Here is a 26,717-nt window from a genome sequence, read left to right on the forward strand (position 1 = left end):
TAGGAGCATGCTGTTTAACGACACTAAGTGATAATGTACTTAAATGGTTAATGCAAGGGTTGATCCTTCTCAAATCTGAGCTGGGAACAAAAGCTGAAATGACTTTTTGAAAGGGAGGGACAGGAGGAATTCTGACCCTTCTCCTGGCGTTTTACAACGTGAAACCACAAAGCAATTGAGGAATCAGTGCACAGCACGTGGATTAAAACGCTTCCTAGAAGCAGCCAGGACTGTGCATTGCCTAAACCCTCCCTGAACTTTCCCAGTGAATACAGCAGCCTGACAGCCCGGCTTCCCGCTGGGTGGATCCTGCAACTCCAGGAGGGAATGGCACTTCTTGTTTTTAATTAGCAAAGGTGAAAGGTGAATTAAAACTAGCTGTTTGGCAAGTCAGAGCAAGGGGCTGAGTTCTGAGGAGCACCAAGGAGGAGGGTGCTTCCTCCTTTTTTCCGTGTTTTTTTTTTTTTTTTTTCCCTCTCCCTCCCTCCTTCTCTGAATGAATTGCCTTGCAGGAGGGACTGAAAATACAGCTTCTTCCTGAATCCACTGGCAGAGTTACTAAAGACAGCTCAAGACACAACACTGCAGAGTAACGCCTTGGAATGTCCTTGCACTTTATAAACAATTGTCCTAGGGAGGGAATATTTTTACATGACATTTGCACAGCTTGACGAATGGCTAGCTGAGGCTGTGTGCTGCTCTGATGAACGTTGAATTTCCCACAGAGACACCCCACAAACTGACCAAAGAGAGAGACAGAGATCTAACTGCGCTGGCAAAGTGGAAGTTGGAGCCTTAAAAACACCCCAGCAAAACAACAAACAAACAGCAGCAGTTCAGTGAAGAGAGCAAGAAATTTATCTTGGGCAGGATGGCATCTGCTCAGGACCTTCTAATGCTGGCGCTGTATGGCTTGTTGCTGGAGCTACCGGCTGGATGTCACGCAGCAGATACGAGGCAGCCGAGGTTACGTCTGTCACATAAAGGTAGGTCAGTGTGTCAGAGTTTAAAGACTTTGTACTGTGCAAGTTCATTGCCTTCACTGAATACATTGCATCAGGATTAAATTATGGTCCTTTGATAGAGTAAACTGGTCCTGTTCAGAAATCTTGTGAATTGTTTCCTTGTGCTAAACTGCACCTTAGATTAAGTTTGCTGAATTTTGGAAGACTTAAGGTGCTTGCAGTGATGATTTTAGACTACTGAAATATTCTTCTACCTGAAAGTGTGTTAGATTTGCTTGTCATTCTCTCTTACTCTCCAGGCTGTAAGAAGGCTGTCAGGTCTCTTATTAAGAGGGAAAGAAATGGAGAAGATAACCTGAAATTACTGCTGAATAAATGTTCATCATGTAACCCTTGAACAATTAAATGTCTGTTTCACTTTTAGAATTCTATCTGTCTACAAATATAGCTAAGGCAAAAGGACTGAATTCCTGTGCAACCATGATTCATTTTCTAAACTAGCAAGTGTCATCACACTATAATTAAAATGAGTACCTGCCAATGTAAGTCTGCTTGCTGTTTAACTGAGTTACCCAAAGGAAAAATGTTATTTTTTCTGACATATTTATATGGAATACTTAGAAATTTTATTTTTGCTTAAAATTATTTAAGTCTCAGCTACCTGAAGGCTGAACCTTTCTTCCTTAGCTCCTTCAGTGTCTCTGTGTTGGATTGCATGTGATTTAAACTCTTCCCTATGATTTGGGTTTAATCCTGTATATATATGATACCTGGCACAGCCACGGCATTTCAGTGCCCCTCTGCAGCAGGGCATACATTTGTAGATTATATACTTAGACAGGTATGAGGGATGGTCATTGCAGTAGGAGAAAGAAATGTAATTGTGCAAGATAAAGTGATGATTGGCCAATCAGTAATGTTTGGACATTACCTCTTAGGCACAGATGAAAACAAAATGCTTTTTTTCTGACATAGTTGGGAATGAGCAAATTCCAATTCACTCAAGAACATTTCAATGGTTATGCAAGTGATAACAAAGCTGCATCAGTGTGAAGTGTGTTAGAATACCTATTTTAGGAATGGCTAAATTTTAAGAATTAGCAGCATCTAGAGATCCATGTGTATACAGCTTTACTCCTAACAAGGTTTAATTGTGTTTTATATAGCAAGCTAAATTACCAATTATAAGGAAGGGAGAAGCTGAATAGGATAATTGGTCTGAAAGTCTTGCTAGGAAGCTATAAGAAATGGGGCTTGCTTTTATAGGGCTATGAAATGTTTTAGAGAAAGAAGTATTTTTCATGGAAAGCTGTCTTGTAAGTAAACAAGTAATTGTTCTGAATGAAATAAATTATATGACCCCTTTTAACATATAAACCACTTTTAACCTATGGTTCAGAGTACAGTAGGAATGAGTGCCAAATGCTGATTGTATAATCCTTTCACATCTCTTACCGTTGAAAATGTGCATTTGAATATTGATTTATTTCTAGATGTAACTGCTAGGGCTCTAATTGTTACTGACATTTGTTTGCTTCTGATGGGGTAAGGGGGATGAGAAAAGCACAGTAAATGAGACAAATAGACCAAGTGTTATGTTGGTTCAGGACTTTGGCTTAGCTGAAAATTTTGGCAAGCTACCCACTATGGTGCTGTGACTATTAACTGCTTCCCTGCTCACTTGTAGTAGTAATTGCTTTCCAATGGTTGGAACTAGTGTACATTGCACTGCATACTACTTCTCTTTTCAGCAGTGAGCCAGTAATTTGGCCATAACACATCATAACTCTGATATCTTCAAAGAGATCTTAAAACATCAATTTATCACAGAGGGCTGATCCTTACCTGCTTGATGGCAGTTCCCTCAGATCCAACAACACAGAAAGATCTGGCCTCATAAATTCCCTACCATGGTCACACGCATCACCATGTCATGTTTCACCTTGTACAATACCCTATCACATTTTTCATCCTTAGGAAATGAGACTGATTTTACAAGCAGTGTTGCAGCCAGGGAGTGCCTGACCACATGTCCCCAGGCAAGGGTTGGAAATGGCATACCTGCCTGCCACCCCGGGAACAGCTACTGCAGCCCTCCCAGCCAGAAGAATGTAGCGACCAAGCACGAAGACAATGAGCAAATGTCACTGCTGTCCTCACTAATCAAACAGGAGCAGCAGGAGGGACCCTCATCTGAATTGCATTTGCTCCAGAGAAAGCCTGCTGTGGGTACCAGAGAGGCGGGAGAAGTTACAAAGAGGTGGTTGTGCACCCTCTGTATGAAGGTGCTTCAGCCTGTCCTGTGAGTTGCTGTTGTGGCACAGAGGATGAAGCCCATATGTGCAAATTTTCAGTGTGGAGTAGCTGCAGCCTCAGATAAAAAATTTCACTGCAAAGACCCTGCAACATGGAGGTCAGCAGGCCTGCTGACTGCCTCCCTTTGGAACTGCAGATGTTGGTGGCTAATTGGGATTCAGGCTGGGATTCAGGCCCTTGCAAGATAGGTCAGTGCTGACTGGAATGTTAAGAGCTTCTATGATGAGTATGATGAGGTTATGGACATCAGATTTTTTTTTTTTGTTTTGGTTTTTTTGTTTTTGTTGTTACGGAAGAATATTTAAAACCAGTCCATTTTAAAGTCTTGTTTCCTTAGAGTCAAGAGAACACTTGCATGAATTAGAAAGAGTCTCCTCTGATTTTTATAAATTCACAAATTATCTCTTTAAATCCCTTTTAAAGTGGTGCTCAGTGAAAGTGAGGTGGTGGCCTGACAGTGAATGGGAACCTTTTGCTCTCCCAGCAAACCAGACCTTCACCTGCAGTGCACATGTCTCCAAACCCACAGCAACAAGATCAGGTCCTAACCCTTGCAGAGGGGTCGCCTGATGGATAGGAATACCACAATCCCCCTGCCAATTAAGGGATATATTGTGCAACCCCTGTTTGACTCCATGGCCATTTACTCTGCTTCAGTGGGAGTCAGTGAAAGTCCTGCATTCATGAACTACTGTTAAACCTGTCAAGTCAATGCAAACTGTAATGGTGATTTTTGCTAAGGCAGGTGATGGTCTCAATTCACAGTAAGCTCAAATGTGAATCTTGCCATTTTTTTTATCAGATGTGACTTGATCCCATAACCACCTAGCAGTCATTTTATGGTTCTAACTTCACTTTTCGTAAGTTGAGATAGGTTTATATCCAGAACTTGAAGTTGTTTTCCTCAAACCATCATCTTGTGTCCATTAGGAAATTTATATTGCAATCAGTACCACTTGTGGTATTAGCGTTATGATTGCACTAAAGATCAGTGTTTGAAGATGACCAACCAAGATCTGCGTACTCCGATAGCTACATGTTGATTTGTAGAGATAAACATGTGTTATAGCTTGCTAATATTACAGAGAAATAGATTTCTGCATTATTAAGTTATAGGTTGACAACTTCATTTAAAAATCATTAGCTCATTTTACATACAGTACAGACTCTGGCTAATGAGGTGTTAATGGAAGCCAAGCTTCAGCCCCTGTTCTTTATAGGCTGCTGGTTAAATTCTTTCCCAGTGTCCCACAGTTTGAGTTCTCGCAATGGGAAATATATAATTAAGGTGAAATCAGCACACACTGTGCGTTTAAAAGAAACTATTTACATTACAGATTGAAATGGATTGGGTTTCTAGAGGACAGGAGGGATATATTTTTATAAGCCTAACAGAGCTACACTGGAAGCATGTGGGCCTGAAAGGCACATGAAGGACATAATTGTCTAAGTCAAGCATTATGCATGGTTTCATTTGTATTTCTAATTGGTTTGGGATGTTTTTTTTTCCTAGTTCATAATTATGGTAAAGAACAAAGGTAATACAGTATGAAAATGAGATGTTGAGCCTTTAGAGTGGTCTGTACAGTTCTGTTGCCGCAGTGGGGTCTGGTGCAGTTACGTGCAGCAATTTGCACATCTTGAGAGATCTGTTTTCTGTTGTACCCACTACATTCTCTTGAGTGACTTGAGGGGTTTTGGCATTACCTGACCTCAGGTTGTGCAGCTATGCACTGGACACTGCTCTTGTCTGGAAAAAGTGCGGGTAAGAACCAACTGTGCCTGCCTTACCCTTTGAAATATGTCTTGTTTACCTGTTGGAGCTGCTTGCAACTTTCTACAGTAGAGTCAAGCTGCAGCAGGCAGAAGGAGCAGACTGAACTTAGAAGGAAATCATCTGGGTTAAAAAAATGTATTCTCCAGCACAAATATTTCAAATAGTAACATACTGCTAAGGAAGGGAGAGATGAAATGTTGTAGACAAAAACTGATACTCTCCACCTTCATAGCTGGATTTTAATATGTAAAATGTGTAATATAAAACATTTAATGTAGAAGAATTTAGTTTTTTTAGGGCTGACTAGTCATCCTGGAGGGCTGCTGAGGTCTGTAACAGCAGAAAATATGTTTCATTGCCATTTGCAGGAGCTGCAGTTTCAGCACACCTACTTTAACTTTCCTGATATTTGCAATTTAGAATTTATTGTAATTAAGACTAAGAGTTTCACCATATTTATCCATGATATCTTACTCTGTTCTCTAGCTAGAGGGCAGTAAAATTTATTCAGGGGCTAACGACTGCATTGAGTAACAAAAATGCAGACCGTCATTTCCGAGTTCTAAAGTAGGCAAATATGTTTCATAAAAGTATAGTATTTTCAATTAGTAATCACCTGGTCACTTAAATCATGCTCAACTCTAATTAAAGACTAGACACATAACCCAGAGCTGAATCATGACTGGTTCAATTTCATACATGAAAATGTTTTCTATTTCTAACAGCTTTCACTGGTTTTAAACGATTAGGAAAGAGCAGTTTTCCTACCAAAGCAAGTTCAAATTCAATAAGATGTTAATTCATGCTTGATATAAATCACCTTGACTTTGTACCAAGATAAGGAACCGACTTGTGGTCTTTGTTTATATATAGTCCAGAGAGGTCTATGTACAAAAAAGTAGAGGATACAGTATATGTATTCACACCCGCACACACACATATATATACATATATATATATGTATATATATATCTGTAAAATATGTGTGTGTGTGTATACAACAGATTGAAGTTTTTGTATTTCTTACATTGAATTAAAGAGCAGTAAAATTCCAAAGGTTTTGAAACTAATGTTTTTTATTATGGCTCCACACATAAATGTGCTTTGGTATAAGAGCTGATAACCAGAATTACGAGTGTTTGGAAAAAACACATGACAAGTAATATTTTATAATTCTTGAGGCCACATAGAACTCAATGTCAGCTTAGAAATATCTTAGGCAAAGATGCACAAGCATCTCTAGGCCACTTATGAGGCAGAGAGGAAAGCTTTTGCACCTCCCACTGGATAGGCAACCGATTGTCTACCAACATTTAGAACAACATTTAGGTTTATTATCTATCCATATCACAAAGGGTGACTGCTAGGAAGTTCTGGAGTGCTTACAAGTAATCTTAGGGTGCCTTGCTCACTGAGACAGGAATTTTTTGGCAGAGAATTTATGCTAGTTCCTTTCATAGCTGCGTTTTGTTGACAAAGGCTGCTGTAAGTATTGCTGTAGCAGAGCTCTGAGGCGATAAGTGCCACGCCAGGGATGCAAGGAGCAGACGGTTTGCAGCTTAACATCAATCACTTTCCTGTTCCTGCTTTAAAGAACTATCTGAAGGTGCAAGATCAGAATATCCTGCATGTTGCCGCTTCTCTGCAGCTAACTCCCTGCTTTCAAAGTGATAACACCATCTGCTATTTTAAACTCTTCATCAGATATCGTACTCATCATTATTTCACTGAAAGCCAGCGTTATATTTTGCTTAAATGAAAACAGGATTAATGTTAATTACATGATTTACAGGATGGTGTGCAAGGGTGAGCATCTGTGTCAGGCCTTTTGAGAAACTTTTGATCAGTATATATACTGAAAGTGTGCAATGGAAATTTATATATTATTTAAACTCTTGCCCTGATTTTCTTCTTGTAGCCAGGCAAATGTGATGAAGTTATAGCATGCAGACAGTGTAATTACAAAAATCATCATTTCTTGAAGAAATTCATAGCCTGTAGGAATAAAGATAACAATCTTTGTTTTACAGGGAAAAAAGCCCTCTTGAGTATACTATTTAAAATGTTTTGTCTTGGTTAGTTAATGTTTGGCATTTATTTAAATCAGTTAAGGATTCAGAATTAAGCATGAAAGAGCATGTTGAAAAAGAATGAAAATATTGCATTATAAAGATAGGTAGTACTTTAGCCATAATTTCAAACTCCTCTTAAGAAAGGACTTACATAATTTTGAAGAAACAATATTTCAGAAGTTTTAAAATAAACTCCATCTTTAAATTGGTGAAAAATTTGAATTGTCATCACCAAGATTCTGTTTGAGGAACTGACTCTACTGAGCCTACTGTATATATTAAAACAAATGAAACCATCATGATTCTCTCAGATCACAATTTTAAAACCAATGTGTTTATCTCACATTGACAAATTCCATTTTTCCCTTGATCTTGGTTCTTCTCATCACCCTCAAGGCTACAAATTCTTATTTTGGAAGAGAGATTTCTCCTTGTTAGCGACTTCAATTGAAAGCTGACTTCAATGTGCTTTTCCTCTAAGCATTTTCTTCTTAGTTTAAGCTATAAATTGATATGCTTTCACTCATGCTGCATCCCTTTGGCAAACTGTTTTATAGCAGTCTAAAGACTATTTTTTTTCCCTTTCAAAACAATGTAAAGCAGGACTGTACCATTATTTATTCAGTTTTTTCTTACCTTGTGATGATTTTCATACTTATAAAAATCACCCAGGCAAAAGTATTTCTAGATAAATTTTGTTTGGTGGTTTTTTTTTTTTTTCAGTTTTAAAGACACAATGTTACAAACAGAAGGAGTGGTTTCTCTGGCTTGTCTCAGGGGTCCTTTGTGGCATTTTGATGCTAGACCTCTTCAAAGGGTTTGTAAATTGCAGCACATTACAATCAAGCATCCAAATGCACCGTTCAGCTGCACCGCTTTTGGTGAATGTATAATCTTAGTGATGAATCTTTGTTCCTCTTCTGGTGTACCCCTTCTTATTTTACCTGAAATTTAGAGGACCTCCAGAATGTAATGGCATGTCAAAGGTTCCTTTTACAGTTTCTGTGCAAGTATGTACAGGAGGTCTGCAACCACAAAGTTGTCAAAGGGATGCCTGCCAAACATCTTGGCCCTGGCATGACACCCAGCCGGTGTGTGCAGCCAATAGCTGCAAAACTTGATTCACTCATGTAGCTGCAGAATAATTTTTGATGAAATAAAAGTTGAATCTCATCTTTAAATTACTTTTTATTAGTCTCAGGTGAAAGCAGAGAATTGGCAGTTGTTTATGTCATGTCTTTCTAGCCTGTCTCGCTAGAGTAGCTGGTATGCTTTATTGCCTCTTCTGTCAATCAGAATCTGCTCAACTCTTATTAAAAGTCAACAAGAGTCCTCCAGTTACGTGTAATGATCTGAGATTTGTTGCTGAATGCAGTGTTGTGTTTCAGACTGAAACTTCATTTGCCCTGCGGAAGTGCCAACCTTTTCCCTCGTAAACTCCACAAGAACAGAATCAATTCTGTGTACCAGGAACCAGCAATACTCCATTGTGCTGTCTTTGCTTTTCCATGGGGAAGCACAGTGCCATAGCACCCTCTGTAACTCACCTGCCTGCTACTGATCGCCTCTTGGTATTTAGACTTCTAGTATCAAGGAAAGGATTAAAAACTGGTTTTGTAAACTTCTGCACATGACAAAGTCAATGTGAAAGAAATCTTCTAGTGGTCAAATGGCAAAGCCTAGTTTTACATATACATGTAACATTCAAAAATTATATTACCATTCTTGCTTGAATTTTCATATCAGAAGTTCCTAATTGTGAAGGAAACTTTCTGGTCAAGGAAGATTATATGAGAAGCATGAGACTTGTCTGCTTCATGGGATCTATTGCAATACAGTTCAAAGGATCTTTATTAATATTTAACGTGAAAATACAAAAAAAAATTAAAGGCCAAAAATTTCATTAATGAAAAATATATAAAAAAAAAACCAACTTAAACTCAACCAAAAAAAATGTCTAGTAGCCAAAAATTGGGAAAAGACAAAAATATCACTGACAGCTTCTCCTATCCCTTTGGCCTGAGCAAAAGATGTTCGTTATTTATAAGAATTTGATGACAGGCAATATACAGTACTCTTCAGACTGTGATTTGGCAGGAATAGATATGAAAAAAGGTTGTTTATGGTCCTTGTGAAATCATGTTGCTAGGATTTTTACTACATCAGTAATGAAGAATTTCAGGTTTTAGGAGATCTGCTTGTTCAGCATTTGCAGTTTATCTTCTCTATTTTTTCTAAATCCCCAAAAATATGTTTATAAGCAGACAGAAATTCTCAACCCGTGCTAGACTCCTCTAACATGATGATGGGTCATTTTTTCGCCCCAAAAAATAATTCTCTAAACCAAGGGACCAGTGCTTGGAAGATAGGCATTCAGTGAAAGAAGATTTAACTCCTCTTCACATCCTTAATGTATCTGTTTTCTACTTCTGTGTTTATTTTCATCTAAAGGATTCCTGACTTCATACTGTGAAGCAATTGAAGCTTCTGTGGGGAGTCAAACAATGGGGATTTTACTGTTGCTAAGGTTGCTTTATAAGCTCTTTCTTACAACACATTTGTTTAATAGGCCTAGTAAAGTGGTGAATGCAGCTGTAAATATATCCTTTATTTGTTGATGTGCAATAAACATCACAAGGATGTTGGTCTTTTCTTATTCTGATCTTCCTGACACTGGTGAAAGGAAATGGTACAAAATGAATGAAAAGTGCCTCAAACTGATTGCAGAAAACAACAGACCCCACATAGCTAAGGGTTAGTACCTTGTTTCTCCTTTAACAGATGGTTTCTCCCAGCAGTGTTACTAAAACTTAATAATAGCAAAATAATAGGTTTCTTGATGTGAGGGAGCTATTCCAGATAGCACTATTCACTGGGGTCATCACTGAAGGTCATTTTTCATCCAGAAAGCTAAAGGTTAGCAAGTGTTGCTCAATTCCATGAGCCCCTGCAACTCTTTATTTATGATTAAGCTAAGTGCTCTCCTGTGGGTGTGTGGTAAAAGCCAAGAGTAAAGGAAAATAAACCCATTCCTTTATATATGAAATATTTCATCCTAGTTGATTGAGAATGGTATGATGCAAAGCTTGAAAGTATGTGCTGTCTGGGAGGCCAGAAAGACATAAGCTGTCTTGGAGATCTTGTTCTTATTGATGTTGTTGCTGAGAAAATGTCTTGTCTTTACGTGCCCATGTTTACATGCAGTTAAGTCATTATTCTCTCTTCTCTGCTTATCTTAGGCATGGCCATGTCCTCCTGCATATTTTCAGGTTACACAAGCAGCTGGGATAGCAGTCATTTCTAAACACACTGCTGAGAAGGTGTTAAAGTATTCAGCAGGTTCAGCACTTATTATAGCTCATAACCAGGCTGTAAACAGTCACAAGCACTTCACTGATTCCATAGTATTCCTTGAGTGACTGCAGCTTCTGTGGTTTAACACTCAAGCTCTGCAGTGGGTTATTTAATTTCTAGAAGAATTGAGTTTTTGTAAAAAAAATGTTTCACATTTCGAAGTCAAAGTTACAGTAAAGAGTGTTTCTTCAACAATGGCTCTGAATGCAGTATACTGTCCTTAAATTCTGCTGCTAAATGTATGAAACCTTTATTACAAAAACAGAATAATTAATACAAAAGTTGAACAGAGAGCTTATTTCACTATTTACAATAGCAAACCTCCCATAAACTTTTGTGACTACAAAGTTGTCAGGATATTGCTTGCTCCTGACCTTACTCTCTGAAAGAGGTGGTCCATTTGGTCATTGAGTTTCACCTGGGGGTGTATTTCTGTCTCTGTTGAGTTTAGAGCGGGAATAGTGGTCAGCTTAAGCCAGAGTCCTTTCATTTCAATAAAAGTAACTAAGATGAATTTGGGAAGAATGTCTGATGGTAGGTCTACATGTTACACATGCAAGGGTAAAACCCTTTGTCTGAGAATGACTTAGTGCAAAGTTTACAAGCTGCAGTACGATTACCTTGATGAACTATAAGTGAAGATACTATTCCTAAGTAGTGTGTCTTTGATCTAATAATGGTCTGGAAGAAGAGAATGGAGGTGTAGTCATTTGAGGAGTGACCTGAGCAGTTGACCTAAGTGGCTCCCAGAGCTGCTGGACACAATTGTCTCTGGACCACATTAATGACTGATGTGCTCTGCACCTGCTTCCATGCCCAATATGCTGATTTAGATTAAGCATGGCATGCTTAGGTTAAGCAGCTTTCAGAACAGTTTAAACTAAATTGATGTACTTTTGTATGAAATAGATGAGCCACTCACAGCTGTCTGCCATAGCTCAATTACTCCTTAGCAAAGAAGCAGTAAAAAACTGCTGGAGGTTAGATACAAACTAAGTCATTTCCACTGCACACAAAGTGGCCTTTAAGACTATATCCTGAAGCTTTGGTTCTATAAGTATTTGATCTTATGTGTGTATTTTTAATTATACAAATTGCTTCTTTGATAGAAAGTTAAGTTGGGGTTTGTTTGCAAGATCAAAATCTATGGCATGGATTCTTTGAGGCCCTCCCTGTAGTGTGACCCATTGAGATCAATGACAAAAGTTGTTCTATTTTGCCCATACCTCAGGCATTACAAAGCAACTTTAAACTTTGAAAATTCTGATTTATGTGTAAAATTTCACTTTCTATTTTATTCTTCAGTTAAACTCTTATGGAAAATCTTGAGAATTATAACTTACTGTCCTCCCTTGTCATAAGGAAAATGGTATTTCCAGAAGATGCTTCTTTGAGGCTTTTATAGAGCACTGTAATATGTGTGGCTACATGTCATTTAGAATTGTGGAATAAATTTTACAAGTGCTGTATGTGGTGTCTGTAATTTTCTTGACATGGAACAACCCCTTACTTTCTTAGAAGATGTAACAAGTTACTTTATAATATCAGGCTAATAGATTTTTTTTTCTTTTTTTGTGGTTTCACATTTGCTGCTTTAGTGTGTAATAGTACTAAAATCCTTGAGCTGTAAAATTAGATGTCTGGGCTGTTGAAAACTCCTTGTACTTCTAATTTAAGAGTAAAACAAAGCAAAAAAATTGCAGCATGGAGATTTGAAAATAAGAATAACTAGTGTTTGTGCATTCTTGTGAAACAGTTCCTGAAGTGTGCTGTGAATTTGATAGCAGCATAGAAATGCTTTACCTTGGGATTGTTGAAAGGTAACACAGATATTGACATTTCCTGATATCTGATACCAGTGCCTGGGAGTGTTGCAGGACCCATGGGGAAAATCTGAGAGTTAAACTTGTCATGTCTTAGCATGTTTTAGATTTTAAATGGTGTATACTATAAATTAAAGTGCAGAAAGTAGGTTTCTAACCTATGATGAAAAGGTGCTCCAGAGATTTCTGAATTAGTCATAGATCATATGCAGGACTGCAGCCTGGCTTCAGCCTTGTTGGAGTGCTTTGGCCTCTGCATTCAGCTGTGCACAACATGGTGATAAGTTTCTATGGGTGTTGATTTCTGCGTGAATTTTGTCTCAGTGGTTTTGCTTTGTAAGTGTTTGGTCCTTCAGTCTTCAAGGTCTGCTCTTGCCAGGCATTTTAATTTTGATGGCAGAGGTTAGCTGTTACAGCATCCACCTGAGCGCCATAATTATGGTTGCAAACACATCACAGTAGCACAGGGAGAGAGCACATTTCTGTTGGCATCTCGAATCCTGCAGCTGGTTTCACAGGAATTGTAACAGTGCTGATGCTGCTTACTCACTACAGAATTGTTTACAGACTTTTAAAAATGCTTTTGAGAGCACTAGAGTGTGGAGGTAGATCCTGAGAGCAGGTTCCATAATTGCATTTTAAAGTTGTGCTGATCTTAATGCTGTTGATTGGACAAGACTTGCTTTTAAACCATCAGTTCCTAACCTAAACAGATACTGATTTTGAATCCTTAAAAAGATTTCCCACCTGCTGAAAATGTAGAAGATGAACCCAAATAAAGACCTCACAACTGATAGCTGGTGCCTATCTTGGATGGTGAAATCCAGAGATCTGATCTGATGATGCTTATAGAAGTTACAGTACCTGTGAAACTTGTCTTTAAACGAAATATTGTTATAATTAAGCTATTTATTTTTTGGAAAGCCAAAGCCTTTTATTTCACTGAGAGGTTTTTTTGTTGCGTTTATTCAATCACCAATAATATATGATCACTTATTAGATTTGAGCAATCTGGATTCATTTGAATTTTCATGGAAAACTTTCAGCAAGCTCCCGTGATATATTTAAGTCTTGCTAAACCTCATAATTTGCTTCCCAGTAGAATTATACAACCTACATGGAGACTAAAACTTCCTTCTAACTACCTATTGTTTTATCTCATGAGACTGAAATACTTTTGAGTAGTGTGACAGTGGCAATAAGGCACATGAACGTGCCTCAAAAGCAGGCTATCATTAAAGAAGATAAACTTGGAAATGAAAAATATATTCTATACTCCCATGTCCTTATATCACATGTGCCTTGGGTTGGTTTTTATTTTTTTGTATTTTCTTTCCTCTACTGAAGTACTCTGAGACATTATTTTCTTTCTTATTAGCTTTTAAAATATCTTCACTTTTTACTAAATCACTTAATTCTTAAAAGTCATACTCACTTTTCCTCATCCCTAGTGTTTTCATATTGAAGGTATAAGGGTATCCCGAGTACTGAGGTCTCCCTTATAGCAACTATATCCCTCTCATGGAACCTTCTGCAGTATTTCTTCAACTCTTTTTATTCATTAAACACTTATTTGGCTCTCTAGGTGGGCCAAAAGCAGCAGAGCTATGATTTTTTTCTGCATGGGCTTGTTGACCAGTTAGTTTGTATGTGCTAATTGACAGTTAATTGGCCTGCTCATTTTATTAGTTGTCTAATGATTTTGTTCTCCTTTTTTAAGGAGAACATGGAGTATTTCTATTTCTTAGCTGCTGACTTTCAGGAAACTTGGACAAGCTTGATGTTTTTTAGACTGCCTGTACTCCTCACTCTCTTCCCACAAAATTTAAAATTGGTCAGTGGGATCTAATGTGTCATAGGGAGCAAGGATTGTGTCACCAATTAGCAGAGTGCTCCAGAACACCTGAGTTTCTAAGGAAATTAGATCACAAGACAATGAAATAATTTTTACTGTGATAAATGATTCCTCTCTTTTGGTCCTTCCAAACTGATAATTCTGTAGAGAAGTCAGACAACTACTGCATTTCAGTGACAACATAATTATCTTTTCCAATAGTTCCTATGGAAATTTCAGTCTCCTGTGTTGCAGGTAGCTGTTCCTGTGAAATCTACATGATATCTAATAATGATTTACCCTGAAGATATCTTCTTATTTCATGAATTAAAGGCACTAAATCTGTATTCTTAAGGATTAAGAGAATTAAAATTAATAAAAACATGGGGATTTGTTTTGAAGTTTTTTGGCAGTGAATTAAAGACAGTGGAATAAATGAGTACTTGGAAGCTAGTTTCTGTTCTACTCCTTGCTTTCAACTGGGTTAGAATTATTATCCTAGCTCTTTCCTCGAGGATTTTGACATGCTTTTATTCCCAGGGGAGTCTTGGGGATGTACATACATGTGGAGATTTCTGGAGCACGAAAATTAAAGCCAGGAGCCAAGGAATGATGGAGGTGTCCCAGATCAATATAATGCTAAAGGAAAAGAACATTTGGACAAAAGACCACATAAATTCTGTATGACTGAAAGATGAGAGTCCTCACTAGATAAACATTTGCACTGGATGTTTAGAGAAGACCATGTAACTGAGGAAGTGAGATGGGCCTTCATCTACCCTAAATCAAAGCCACTATATCAGTATTGCAATCTTTTCCCAAAAGACTTGCTAACATGAAAATTTCAAGAAAAGAAGAATCAGGCTGACAGTTGAAAAGTGTGCTAGACAAGCAAACTAAAAAATCACAATCTATGGGTATCTGAGCACATTCTGCTTTAGAAGTAATAACAAAAAACATTCTGTATTTACTTTGTGTTATCTTAAATGGTGTCATTCTCAGCTCAGACTGATAAACTAGTAATGAATTGTTATATGCTTTGCTAACAAACAGGGTTTTTTTATCTATAAACTCTAAAGTTTTTAAGTGAAGCATTTTATTTAAAGTGCTTTGAGATACTAAGTTAGATAAATTAACCTTTTTCCTTGTATTGATTGTGCTGTAAATGCATTCCAAAAATTCTAGTGGGCTGATGAAACCAAATTTTTCGTTTAGCTGCTGCCATTTGTTCTTTTGTAATGTTTATCTAGATTCTGTTAATTAACTTCAATTTTACAGATAGTTTATGAATGTTAAAATGAGCTTTGTCCTATCTCAGTTGTCAGAAACAGTAGCAATGCTTTGAAAAAGTAAATGACTGTTGTCTTTCAATTTTAGACTCCACAATAATGCTTAGTTTTGTCCACAGATAAGTATTTAATTCAGAAATTTCATATGAACTGATTTAATGCTGACTGCCATGTTAATAAATTGAGATACAACATTTTTCTTTGAAGTCCTAGGTTTTGAAATTAGAGGTTCTTAAGAATAAGTCATAGTTTTTGAAAATTATAGTGTTCAGCATTGCATAAAATTCTTGGAAATAATATATTTTCAATGTTTCAAATATTGAAAAAATGGACAATAAATTGAAAGAGCTTTTCACTTATTTCTGGAAATATTACATGCTTTTCTGGAAAATCTCATCTGCCATTATAAGAGATCCCAAGTTGGCAAAATTCCTTTTTTTTGGATGAATGTGAATAAGTCCCAAAAACTTAACACATTATCAGTGACTTTACGTAATGTTTTTTCTCTAGGACAGAGGTTTATCATCATTACTTGAAACAATTATGTCTTGAAAATGGTATTTCATTGAATTATTGTGACGAAGAACAAAGCAAATGTTCACTTCTAAAGTAGCATTGGTGACATGGATCCTTCTGTAGACAACTTCCCTGGTTTGGGGTTTGTCTACAAATTCTTCAGATTTGATGTTAACTTTGCAATTCACATATGCAGAGAAAAGTTTCCAGTGGTATAACAATTCATATGGCATCTAAGTGCACATATACAGCCTGCTGAAAATATAAATTAAACTAACTTCACAGCATTATTAGTAATTTGAGGATAAAATTTCTTAATTTGGCTTGGTCAAGTATCAAATCCCCCTCAGTTCATGTTCATGGCTGATTCTCTTCTGTTGGCCTCAATGAGCTATTTGTTTCTTTTGAAAAGGTTTCTGCTTAATGCAAAAAAAGAGTCGAAGACTCTTTTTGCTTTGCTAGTGGAGTTTATAAAATTCATTTTCCTGATTCTTCAAGGTCCAGAAATAGTTATGATTAGTATCATGTGTTTATGGAGCTTCCAGCTAGTAATACAAGGATTTAAGTTAACTTCATATTATATGTGTCCAGTTATTTTTGGTATAAGTTTCATTTTTGTTTTGGTTTTAACTGTCTTCTAAAATGCCATATCTTAGGTTGATTTTTTTTAATATGTTATTTTATATTATTGCTGCTCTAAGAGAACTAAATTTAATTCTGGTTTGATTGCTGTTACTGAATATCTCAAGTATAATTTTTTTTTCTATTTTTGATTAAAACTTCCTTTTATGTGTTCCAAAACAAGCCATTCCAAGAAGGAATCTTTTAACATTCAAAATAGAATTTCTTTAGATGTTTTCTTTATTATGCCAGATAATTAACAAAAGGGATGCCCAAGATATGTTTTAGTGTAATATTACTCTTTTCTGCATCGTTACTAATCTTGGCCAAGACCATGTCTTCAGCATTCTCTCCAGTAGAAGTAGTACCATATCTTTATGCCTCTCTGTGTGTACTCTACATTAATTTAAGAAATAAATGCACTTCTCATATTTTAGAATACACATACTTTTTTTCAACAGTTGCATTAGATATCTTGTTTGTATACCCTGGAAGTATTTCCACCCATTCTTTTGTGGTGTACGTCTCTTTCTCAATTTTGGGAGCTCTGGATGAGGAAATGCTTAAGGATTTTTATAAAAAGAGGAGTTTATGTATTGCCAGGATTTTTAAGCTGAAAAAACTACTGAAAATACAGAAAGCAACAGTTAAATTTTCAGCCCAAGGTATAGGATTTAGTTGTGCCAGAAGAGGTTTATGTTGGCTATTAGGAAAAGGTTCTACATGGAAAGGGTTGTCAAGCATTGCATTAGGCTGCCTGGGGAAATGTATAGATGGAGTGTTTAGATTTAGTGGTGGGTTGGCAGTGCTGGGTTCGTGGTTGGACTCAAGGATCTCAGGGACCTTTTCCAACCTAAATGGTTCCATGATTCTGTGTTTTTTGATGTTTGAAAAGACACAGGTCCACCGTTTCTTTCAACTCTGTCAACCTGGTCCTAATCCCATTCAGGAAAGAACATATTTTCTGTAGGAGAGGATGGATGTTTTTTTCTCTTGATAGACAATTTGGATGCAGGATTGTTTTTTTTGTTTGTTTGTTTGTTAGTTTGTTTTTTCCTTTTTCTAAGAAGTCCTGAAGAATAGCACAAACTAGAGGCAGACTTCATGTTCTTCCTGGCATAAAATGATCAGATACCTGTTTATTATATTTTTTTCTATCCTTCTATTATATCAAAAAAACCCATAATTAAACTGACATCAGGTTTGTATCAAAATCAACATTCCTTTATTTCCAGTTTTTCTCATGCTCCTTTCTGGTGCTTACACTATAGCTTCCATTTAACAAGGACTGGCAATGGGCTTTAACTGCCTTTCTTTGACACTTTTGTATTTACAACATTTTCTGTGGTGCTCAGGTTATTATAAGAAGTTGGAAACTGTGTTGAGTTCTGTAGCCTGTACTGATCTCTGGAATAACAGTAACTCCTGTTAGTCCTCTTAAACCACATACTTGTTTTAAGGCTACTTTTAGTTTTGCGGAGCTGGATTTCAATGAGAATTGACAATGGCAATGAGAACAGAGACATCAAATTGTCATTCAACTGCAGAAGACACCAAAAACTCTGACTGGTATGCATTTCAGAGCGGCAGCAGTTGTAGTGCTGTTTACCTAATTGGATAAGGAGAAAACCCTACAAATTTTCTGGAAAATTGTCTATTATTTAAAGCATTTAATCTGAGAATATAACATGTTTGCTGGCTGTGGAACTGTATAACTTTTGGCTTCCAAAGCTGTCAACCTTTTTCAGAGATGCGCTTTACTTTTTTATTTGCTCCTTTAGATTTCCACTACAACCTGGAAAAAGTCTAAAGAATTTTAGTAGCAGTAAATTTTGTGTTGACTCTGAGACATGGACAACCAATCACTGAATTCATAGTTGAAATGATTCAACTTTTGATCTAAGAAAAATGTCTCAATCTGCAGTAAATTCTTGGGTAAATTGTATATGGCTGAGTTACTAAACTATATTTCTGATGTACTGTTCAGCCTATCCACAGTTTAATAACAGATGAAACTTTCTTCTGTTCTTGGATAATCTGGAAAAAGAGAGACATAACTGTACAGAACAATAGATCATTCATGACTACTGAATAAGTGGTGTGTTTTTGTTTTCCCGAGCTGAGCATTTCTAAATTGGATATCCTTTTGTCTTTGTTGTCTGTGTTAAAAGTGTAGATTCCCTTGGTTAAAGATTTTTTAATGATGACTGATGGTGTGAGAATATGTGGAAATTGTTCTGAGTTGTTAAAATCAATGCATAATGAATTCAGAAATATCTAATTAATAGTGCATTGTATTCTATGTAATTTTAAGTTTAACTTGTCTCTCAGATGTTGATCAAATAGTTCTAGAAAAATATTCTATAGAAAAAGGGGAACAGAAAGGACAAGACCTTCCTATTTAAATATAAATCCCATTTGTATTAATTATTGTACGCATTAAGGCCAATATGAACAAGTTTTGAGCTATATATCACATGAGGAAGCTCAAGTTCATATCCTCAGAACATGTGTTTGGGACTTCTGTGAACAAATCCTCTGTCGTTTTAGTGCTTCAGCTGGCTGAGTCTCTTGTGATCTTTTCCAAATTTTGAGGTGGCTTGTGGGTTTGGAAGCTGAATTAGTTTTGTTTTCACTGCATCCTCACTGCAAAATCAGGGCAGAACTAGTTCACATACAACAGCCCAAACTGGGCTATTCACTTCTTTTGCAGCTCTCCTAAACTTAGCCTAAGGTTTCTTATCTGAATGAGAACCTAGGAGAAGCCCACATTAACACTAGTGAAGAAGCATGAAGTGTGATCCTTTCAAATGTCACCTCTTTCTTTCTGTTCACAATTACTTATCTTGGAGGTGTTAGAAATATGCTGGTGAATTTGTATTGTTTGGGAACTTAAGTTGTTTTTAGGCTCTGGTGGTTACTAATAATATTTGTGTAGAATATTCCATTTTAATTCATAAAATAGTATGATTAAGTAATTTTTCCAGATTTATATGCATCCACACCCAGTTTTTGGTTGTTTATGATTCTTCAGTCAATTTGAACTGTTCCTGTAATGATTTGCTCTGAGGACTATTGCTGGATTTATAAGAGATAAGGGATATTCTGTGAGCACCCTCTGAAAAATTTCAGTGGGGCAGGATGAAAGGAAAAGGAAAAAATAATCCCATCATGTCTCTTCTCCATCCCCCTAAAAAAAACTTGCAAACCAGAGCAATCACCTCTAAAAAACCACTGGAGTTGGCTTCAGGATGGTGCAGATTAATGTGCTGAAATTGGGTAAGGCTGTGACACACTTCCTCTGGCACGATTTTATAATATTGCCTCATCAGGTCTGCCCTTACTGCCATCACCCAGATGCTACAACCAGAATGATGGTGGGCACATTATTCACAGGTTGTTGTGAGAATCTGCAGCGTTCTTATTATTTACAGGTCAAGTCAACACAGTAGAAAGTCAGAGAGCAGAAAAGTTTCATCTAAGTTGACAATCTGCCTACTTTTGACCTGTGTATGCTGTATTTTTAAATGCTGTCCTATGTTGCAGTTACAGACGTATATCCACTGAAGAAATGGGTGGTCTTCCTATTCTTCCAGATCTTCAATCAGTGGAACAGTTGGGGTATTTTCCTCATTAGGACACTCTTAATCTAACTGAAATGCTAATTTCATGCTGTGAGATCACAATCCTACATCTAAGGGGGAGATGTAACATCTGAGCTACCTGCAGAAAAGATCTTGTGTCTGAAAACTTGTTGCTTTTTCCAAATGTTTTGGCGTTAGAAGTTGTAGTCTCTGTTTTCCTTACCTACATTTTGGGAAAATCACAACTAGACTCCATGAATAAAATGACCGACTTATTTTAAAACCAGTTGTTAGCAAAGATTCACATAAGCCACACTCAAAAATGATAACTTTGTTGAAATGAAAACCAAAACAAAGAACAGCAGTGTTGTAGGATATTAAATATTTAGATAGTTTATCTAAATATCTCTGCTATTTCCCTCGTGCCTTGTTTTTATCCCTGTATTTATAACTAGGATCAGAAATGGAAATTTAGCTATATTCCTAAGGAAGATACAGAATTACAAAAAAATCCCTCAGATATGATTTTTTTGTATATTCATTCCATCTTAAAGAAGGGCAAGAACTCTGAATTTCTAGCATTGGTAGTTCTGTACTTGCCAATACAGTTTGGGTAAGCAATTTTAGGACAAATTGACTGTTTGGAACTGTTGGAATGGAATTCAATGCAGCCTTTCCACATCTATAGTTGGTGGTCTCAGGCTGACTTACATAAGCACATTGAAAACAATTTGAACTGAGGAATTATGTTGCATTAATTTGTATTATATTTTACACCCATATCAACTTTAAATGCCAAGTTCTCACTTGGCATGATTAATACAAGCTTTCAAATTTTATTTTTTTTCTTTTTTTTAAGCTGCCTCATATTTGTAAAGGAGATATGGGCTTCTCTTTACTTGAATATCATCATATTCCATCCTGATTTGGAAGGGCCCCATAAGGATCATTAAGTCCAGCTCCTGGCCCTGCACAGGACACCTCCACAATCTCACCCTGTGCCTGAGACCATTGTCCAAACATTTCTTGAACTCTGTCAGGCTTGGTGATGTGGCCATTTCTCTGCGGATGCTGTTCCAACATCCAGTAATCCTCTGGGGGAAAAACATTTTTTTGAATATCCAACCTAAACCTCCCCTGACTCATTTCCATGCCATTTTCTTGGGTCCTGTCTCTGGGCACCAGAGAAGACATCAGTATCTGCCCCTACACTTCCCTTATGAGGAAGCTGCAGGTCAGGATGAAGTCTCCCTTTAGTCTCCTCCAGGCTGAACAAGTGACTCTAACCACTCCTTGTGCAGCTTTCCCTCTAGACCTATCACCATCCTCACAGCCCTCCCTGTTACAGCTTTATATCCTCGCCTTGTGGGGCCCAAAACTGCACACAGACTTGAGGGGAGGCTGCACTAATGCAGAGCAGAGAAGGACAATGCCCTCCCTCAGCTGTGCCTAAAACCCCAGGACATGGCTGGGTCCTCCTGGCTGCCAGGGCACTGCTGATCCATGTTCAACTTGCCATGCTCTAATTATTATTATTAGTAATAGCGTTTAAAACAATATCAATAGCTGCAGAAATTTTTCAGTCTGATCCCAGATAGATGGAAAGTAGATGAAAAAGATTGTGTGTTTATGCATCTCTCTGCATTTTTTCTCCTTGTGAACACATAGCTTGGCCTATGGAAAATAACAATGAGCAGATTACATGAACTTTTTACATACAGAAAAGTAGATTACATGAACTTTTTACATACAGTCTTGAAAAAGCTATACACTTGCTCAGATGAAAATAGACATTTTGTTTTAAGTTAATACTTCTTCTTTTTCAAAGGAGCAAAAAGGATAAATATATATGTAAGATATTGTCGTAGAAACCATTCTCACTTTTCCATTATGTGAATGATCTTCATAGATAAAGTCTATACATATATTGCACAGGTCCTGAGGTCCTTGTTATTTATTATTTGGCTCTGGCAATGTTTTGGATTTAATTAATTCTTTAATTGTATTATGTTTTCTGTTGTACATTGTATTTTGAATTTTTTTATTTTTGCTGCTTATAAAGCATGATAGCTGTTTTCCTGTTCTTCTAAGTAAGTAGCTTTATAAATTGCTTACTGATTTTAGGACCATATTAAGAGATGTATAACTCTGCTACAGGTAATACTTATATAGGTAAATACAGTATTTCAATACCATATTTCAGTGTTCAAAAAAGGTTTCCTTGTCATTTGAATACCTCTTGAAGTTCTAAAGCCAGATTCCCTTATCCTGTGGGACTGTCTGAAAAACAGATAAATGTTACAATATGGAGGTTAGCATTTCTTGGCTGAGTAACTTTTGTAGATCACCCTGGCCATTAACTATTTTCTCCTCCCATCAGTTATTTCAGACTTTAAAGAGGTGCTGGAGGCCAGTCTGTGATTTCTGTCTTCAAGACTTCAGTTTTGAACAGCCTGCAAGACACTGCAATCTTGCACTTATTGCATGTAATTGAGAAGCAGCGATCCCTGGTGCTTCAGCTTGCTAGAGAGTAGATCCATGGAGTATAGGCAGTTTCCTGGACAATTAATTAAGGATAGAGTTTTCTACTTCACTATGGATCAGTTAGACAGTTTATCATTCTTACAGATCCAAAAAACCACATCTGTCCACATCTTGTGGAACAATATCTTTTTCACCCTATATTTCAATAACATATGCCTTTCACCAGCAGGCATTCTTGCTATTCACCTGCAGTGGTCAGTAGCTGGACATATTCTGAGAGAACATAATGTCCACAGTTAAAAAAGGCTATTCAGTTTATTTTTCTCCTAGTCAGCCTATTCGGTTTGTTATAGATGAATTATTACAACAGTAATTCAAATTCCTGCAGTCTCCAGCACAGCCATCCAAAAGTAGGATCATCAGAGCAGAAAACATCAATGTTTGGAGTTTGTGTTGATGACTGCAAAACCTGGTTTGCAGAGGCAGTTGTTTCAATAAGAGCATGACTTGTCTCAACTTGTACACCTTGAAGTGATTGATTGTAAACAGATGTTTGGGGAAGTGAGAAATAATAACGCCTGAGCAAATTTTGTCCACACCTGGCCATTTCTGTACTGTCTCTGAAGCGAAATCTGAAGAGTCTGAGGCAAATTGTATTAAATATTGCTACAAACAGAGTTTCACAACTTCTGTGTGATAAATCAATGTAAAATTCACAGCAGAAGAGGAAGAATTAGGCCTGATGATGACAATGATGATAGTTTTATTCCTTAATGAATGCTATTATGTAAAATGAGTCTAGTCTACACCTGGCATTTCAATCATCATACTTCAAACATCTTTTTTTCCAGAGTGACTACACACATATTCATGAAGCAAATATTTCAACAGCAGCAAAATTTTCTCCTCTATGAAAGAGTAGCTTTTCATTTTGAGATACTGAATACTCCAGGAATTAAAGTTTTCATTGTTTTATATGCCACATGTGCATAAGTTTCTATTTACACTTCCTCTGCTTATGCCAAATACTGGAGATTCCCAGTATCCAGTTTTAATAGACTCATTTTCTTTGCTACTCAGTGTAATTCCAATTCCAAATTTGGAATTTGGCATTCAAATTCCAAATCCATTGCAACTCAGTGTAAATTGCTGTATCACCCAAAACTTCAGTGATCTACACTGATTTCACTCTCTTCATAAGTGCAGGTCCAGTTTATCTACAGCTTCCTTAGACTTGTGAAGATGTGCTGGGTCAGCCCAGATGTGTTGTGCTGGATGAGAATTAAGTGGAAGTGGTAAGCATACAGGGCTGCTGCTCTGGATTAGCTAAATAAATGCAAATGAGGTTTTTCAGGAGTCAGTGGAGCCTTTGCTCTGTCTGGGATGTGGTGTATCATCAGTAACAATCTCTCTTAAAGGCTGGGATCTGCTTGAGGTATCCAAACTATCTTGTACCAAAACAATCAGCACACCTGGCTACCTAGTTGTGTTATGCTTGTAATTTCCATTCAATCTTTGGCCCTTCTCATTAACCCAAGAGGGAACAATTCTCATAAGTCCAACTGCGTATGATTTATTTTCTACATTTACTGAAAATCAGTGCATTGAACCTCCTGGCCTGTGTGTGCCTGGCTGTGTTGTCTTTTGAGCAGATATCCTGGGGGTTGGTTCAGGTGGCCTTTAGTAAACACCCATAGCAGTGTCACTCATGTCATCCTGCCCCTTAATTCTTACCCATAAACTCAACTTGTTCTTCATCCTCCCCTGAGGTAGAACTCAATGCATTCCAGTTGCTCTTCACATAAAGAGCCCAAAGAGATTACAGTTAGCTTCTGTTGGCTGATATGAGGACATCATTCTGTCTTTGGTCTTTCATTATGTATATTTGGTTAAATAATATTATAACGTGCATTATATATATGTATTTATTTTTTAAATAAATATAAAGGTTTCTCAACCGACATATATGTATAAATACCAATACTTATTTAGCAACACCTATAATATGGCATTTCCTATGAGAATATCTCTGGTACAAGAAAGGGTCTTTTCATATGTCTGAATTTTGAAATACTGCTGCCTGTACTCTGCACACAGGGTCAGGATAGATCTTTATAATGTTCTCTTCTATCCTTCAAATTTCTGGGACGTTTCTTATTTGGCATAATTCAGTCCAGCTCTCTTGAATGCAAAGGCATTTACAAGCTTGATACAATTTTACTGTCAATAGACTCCTAATTTATAAAGGCAGCTCTGATACTCTTTCATGATTTATGTTCAGTTTTGATCTGATGCACTTTTTTTTTCATTGGACTTTAGGCAAGCATATGAAATGTATCATTTTAGCTGCTACTGCATGCCTGAATTTAAAAAGAAAGAAAAAAAAATAGGAAGTTTTATCCTGTTTAACCACAGCATATTTTTTCCATCCTCAGGGAAAAAGAAAGTAATTCTGGTTAAAAAGGATACCCTGTTATGTATAGAATAATGTTTTCTCTAACTTTAATGGATTTCACTGTTTTAGAAAGCATTGGAAATGGAAAAAATTACACACTGACAACAAAAATCACAGCACATTGGTTTTATTGAAAGCAAAAAGCCTTTAAAAAAAGAGACCAGAGAGAAGCATGGATTGAGCAGTATTCCTTTCTTTAAAAGAAAGATATGTCCATGATATACTTTCTTTAGAAACATATGTAAGTATGCCTAATTAAGATACTTAGAGATATTTAATAATGAGCAATTAGTTTTAAATTCAGAAAAGCAACTATCATTTTAATAGTTTGGTTATATGTAGGAACAATGCAGACATTCAGTTTTCATGAAGCATTAGTGTGACTTAATATTTGATGTAACAACTGAAGAATTTTCTGTGATCCATCCCATTATGCTTTGATATTTTTAGCACCATTCCCAATTATGTTCTAAATTAAAGTCTTACATAAACAGAGGCATAATTGCAAATGCAGTATTTAAGATGCCATGTCTGGAATATCACAGAATTTCAACTAGCAATTCCACTCAATCCATTTATATTACATTTATAATCCACTGATAACTCTGTGAGAGGGGTCATCCTTACTGATCTAAAGCTTCATAAAAAGTAAATAGTAGTGTGAATTGATTTTGCAATTATTTATGGAAGCATATTTTTATGGAAGTACCTGAGAAGTGGAATTCTTCATGGAAATTTTTTACTTAATGAAAACTAATAAATATGTTTTTCACAGAGCAACTAGAAGAGCTTGTTTCTTTTTAGGCAAATGTATCCTGAAAATAACATAAACTTATCTTTAACTCTGCCATTTTAGTTTTAGCTCAACTCTAACCTTCTCCTCCTGTTGGCGACTCGCACTTTTAAAGTCTCTGTTTGAATGCTCAGATTAGTGTGTGGCTCAAGTAAGTTATAACTAAATACAATATAACCATACATGAGTGACTGAAAGTTGTATGTGTGATTTTATCACTGAAAGATATATGTTAGTTGACATTTTCAGTGAAGGTTGTGGGATTTCAGTGACCAAGTCCTTATATAACCCCCTTTAAAGCCTTTGAAAATTCTATTGTTAACTGTTGAATTCTCCTAATGAGGTATTTCTGAAAGTACCCATGTATCTCTCGAATGACACACAATGGACCACTTTGACAGACTTTGAGAAGGGGAACAAAAGGTGATTTTTCGGTGATATTTCTTAACTCTTCAAATAAAGTTGTGTATTTTTTTATGAAGTATAGTTCTAATTTTGTGCTACATGTGAGATGTTTAACAACACATTTAATTATCTTCTTTTGAGAAAAGTATAAAAACCTTATTGTAAAAAAGTATGAATTACCAAAAAGCAGATATAAACGTGACTGCACTTATATCTGGTGATATATTCCAGCACAGCTTTTATTTATCCCTAAAGTGCTTCATTTATTAAAATATATATACATTTTGTATCAAATATTCATAAATATACTAATTTCAAGCACAACACACAATGCTTTTCCAATATTACTTTAATTACAACAGTCTGGCATATCTATGTGTCTTTAATTATTAGTATTTTTGAAGACATAATTGCCTTTATCTAGTATGA

General features: G+C 36.5%; 1 protein-coding gene across 1 annotated transcript in view; it reads left to right on the forward strand.

Moving 5' to 3' along the window:
• Positions 1–289: 289 nt before the first annotated feature.
• Positions 290–26,717, forward strand: part of SEMA3E (semaphorin 3E) — a 130,661-nt gene continuing 104,233 nt past the window's right edge. Inside the window, exon 1 of the mRNA XM_005428281.2 lies at positions 290–986. Coding sequence (XP_005428338.1) covers positions 872–986 — 115 coding nt within the window. The 5' untranslated portion in view covers positions 290–871. The remainder of the gene's footprint in view (positions 987–26,717) is intronic.

The sequence above is a fragment of the Geospiza fortis genome, unplaced genomic scaffold (assembly GCF_000277835.1).
Source record: "Geospiza fortis unplaced genomic scaffold, GeoFor_1.0 scaffold732, whole genome shotgun sequence".
Taxonomy (NCBI): Eukaryota; Metazoa; Chordata; class Aves; order Passeriformes; family Thraupidae; genus Geospiza; species Geospiza fortis.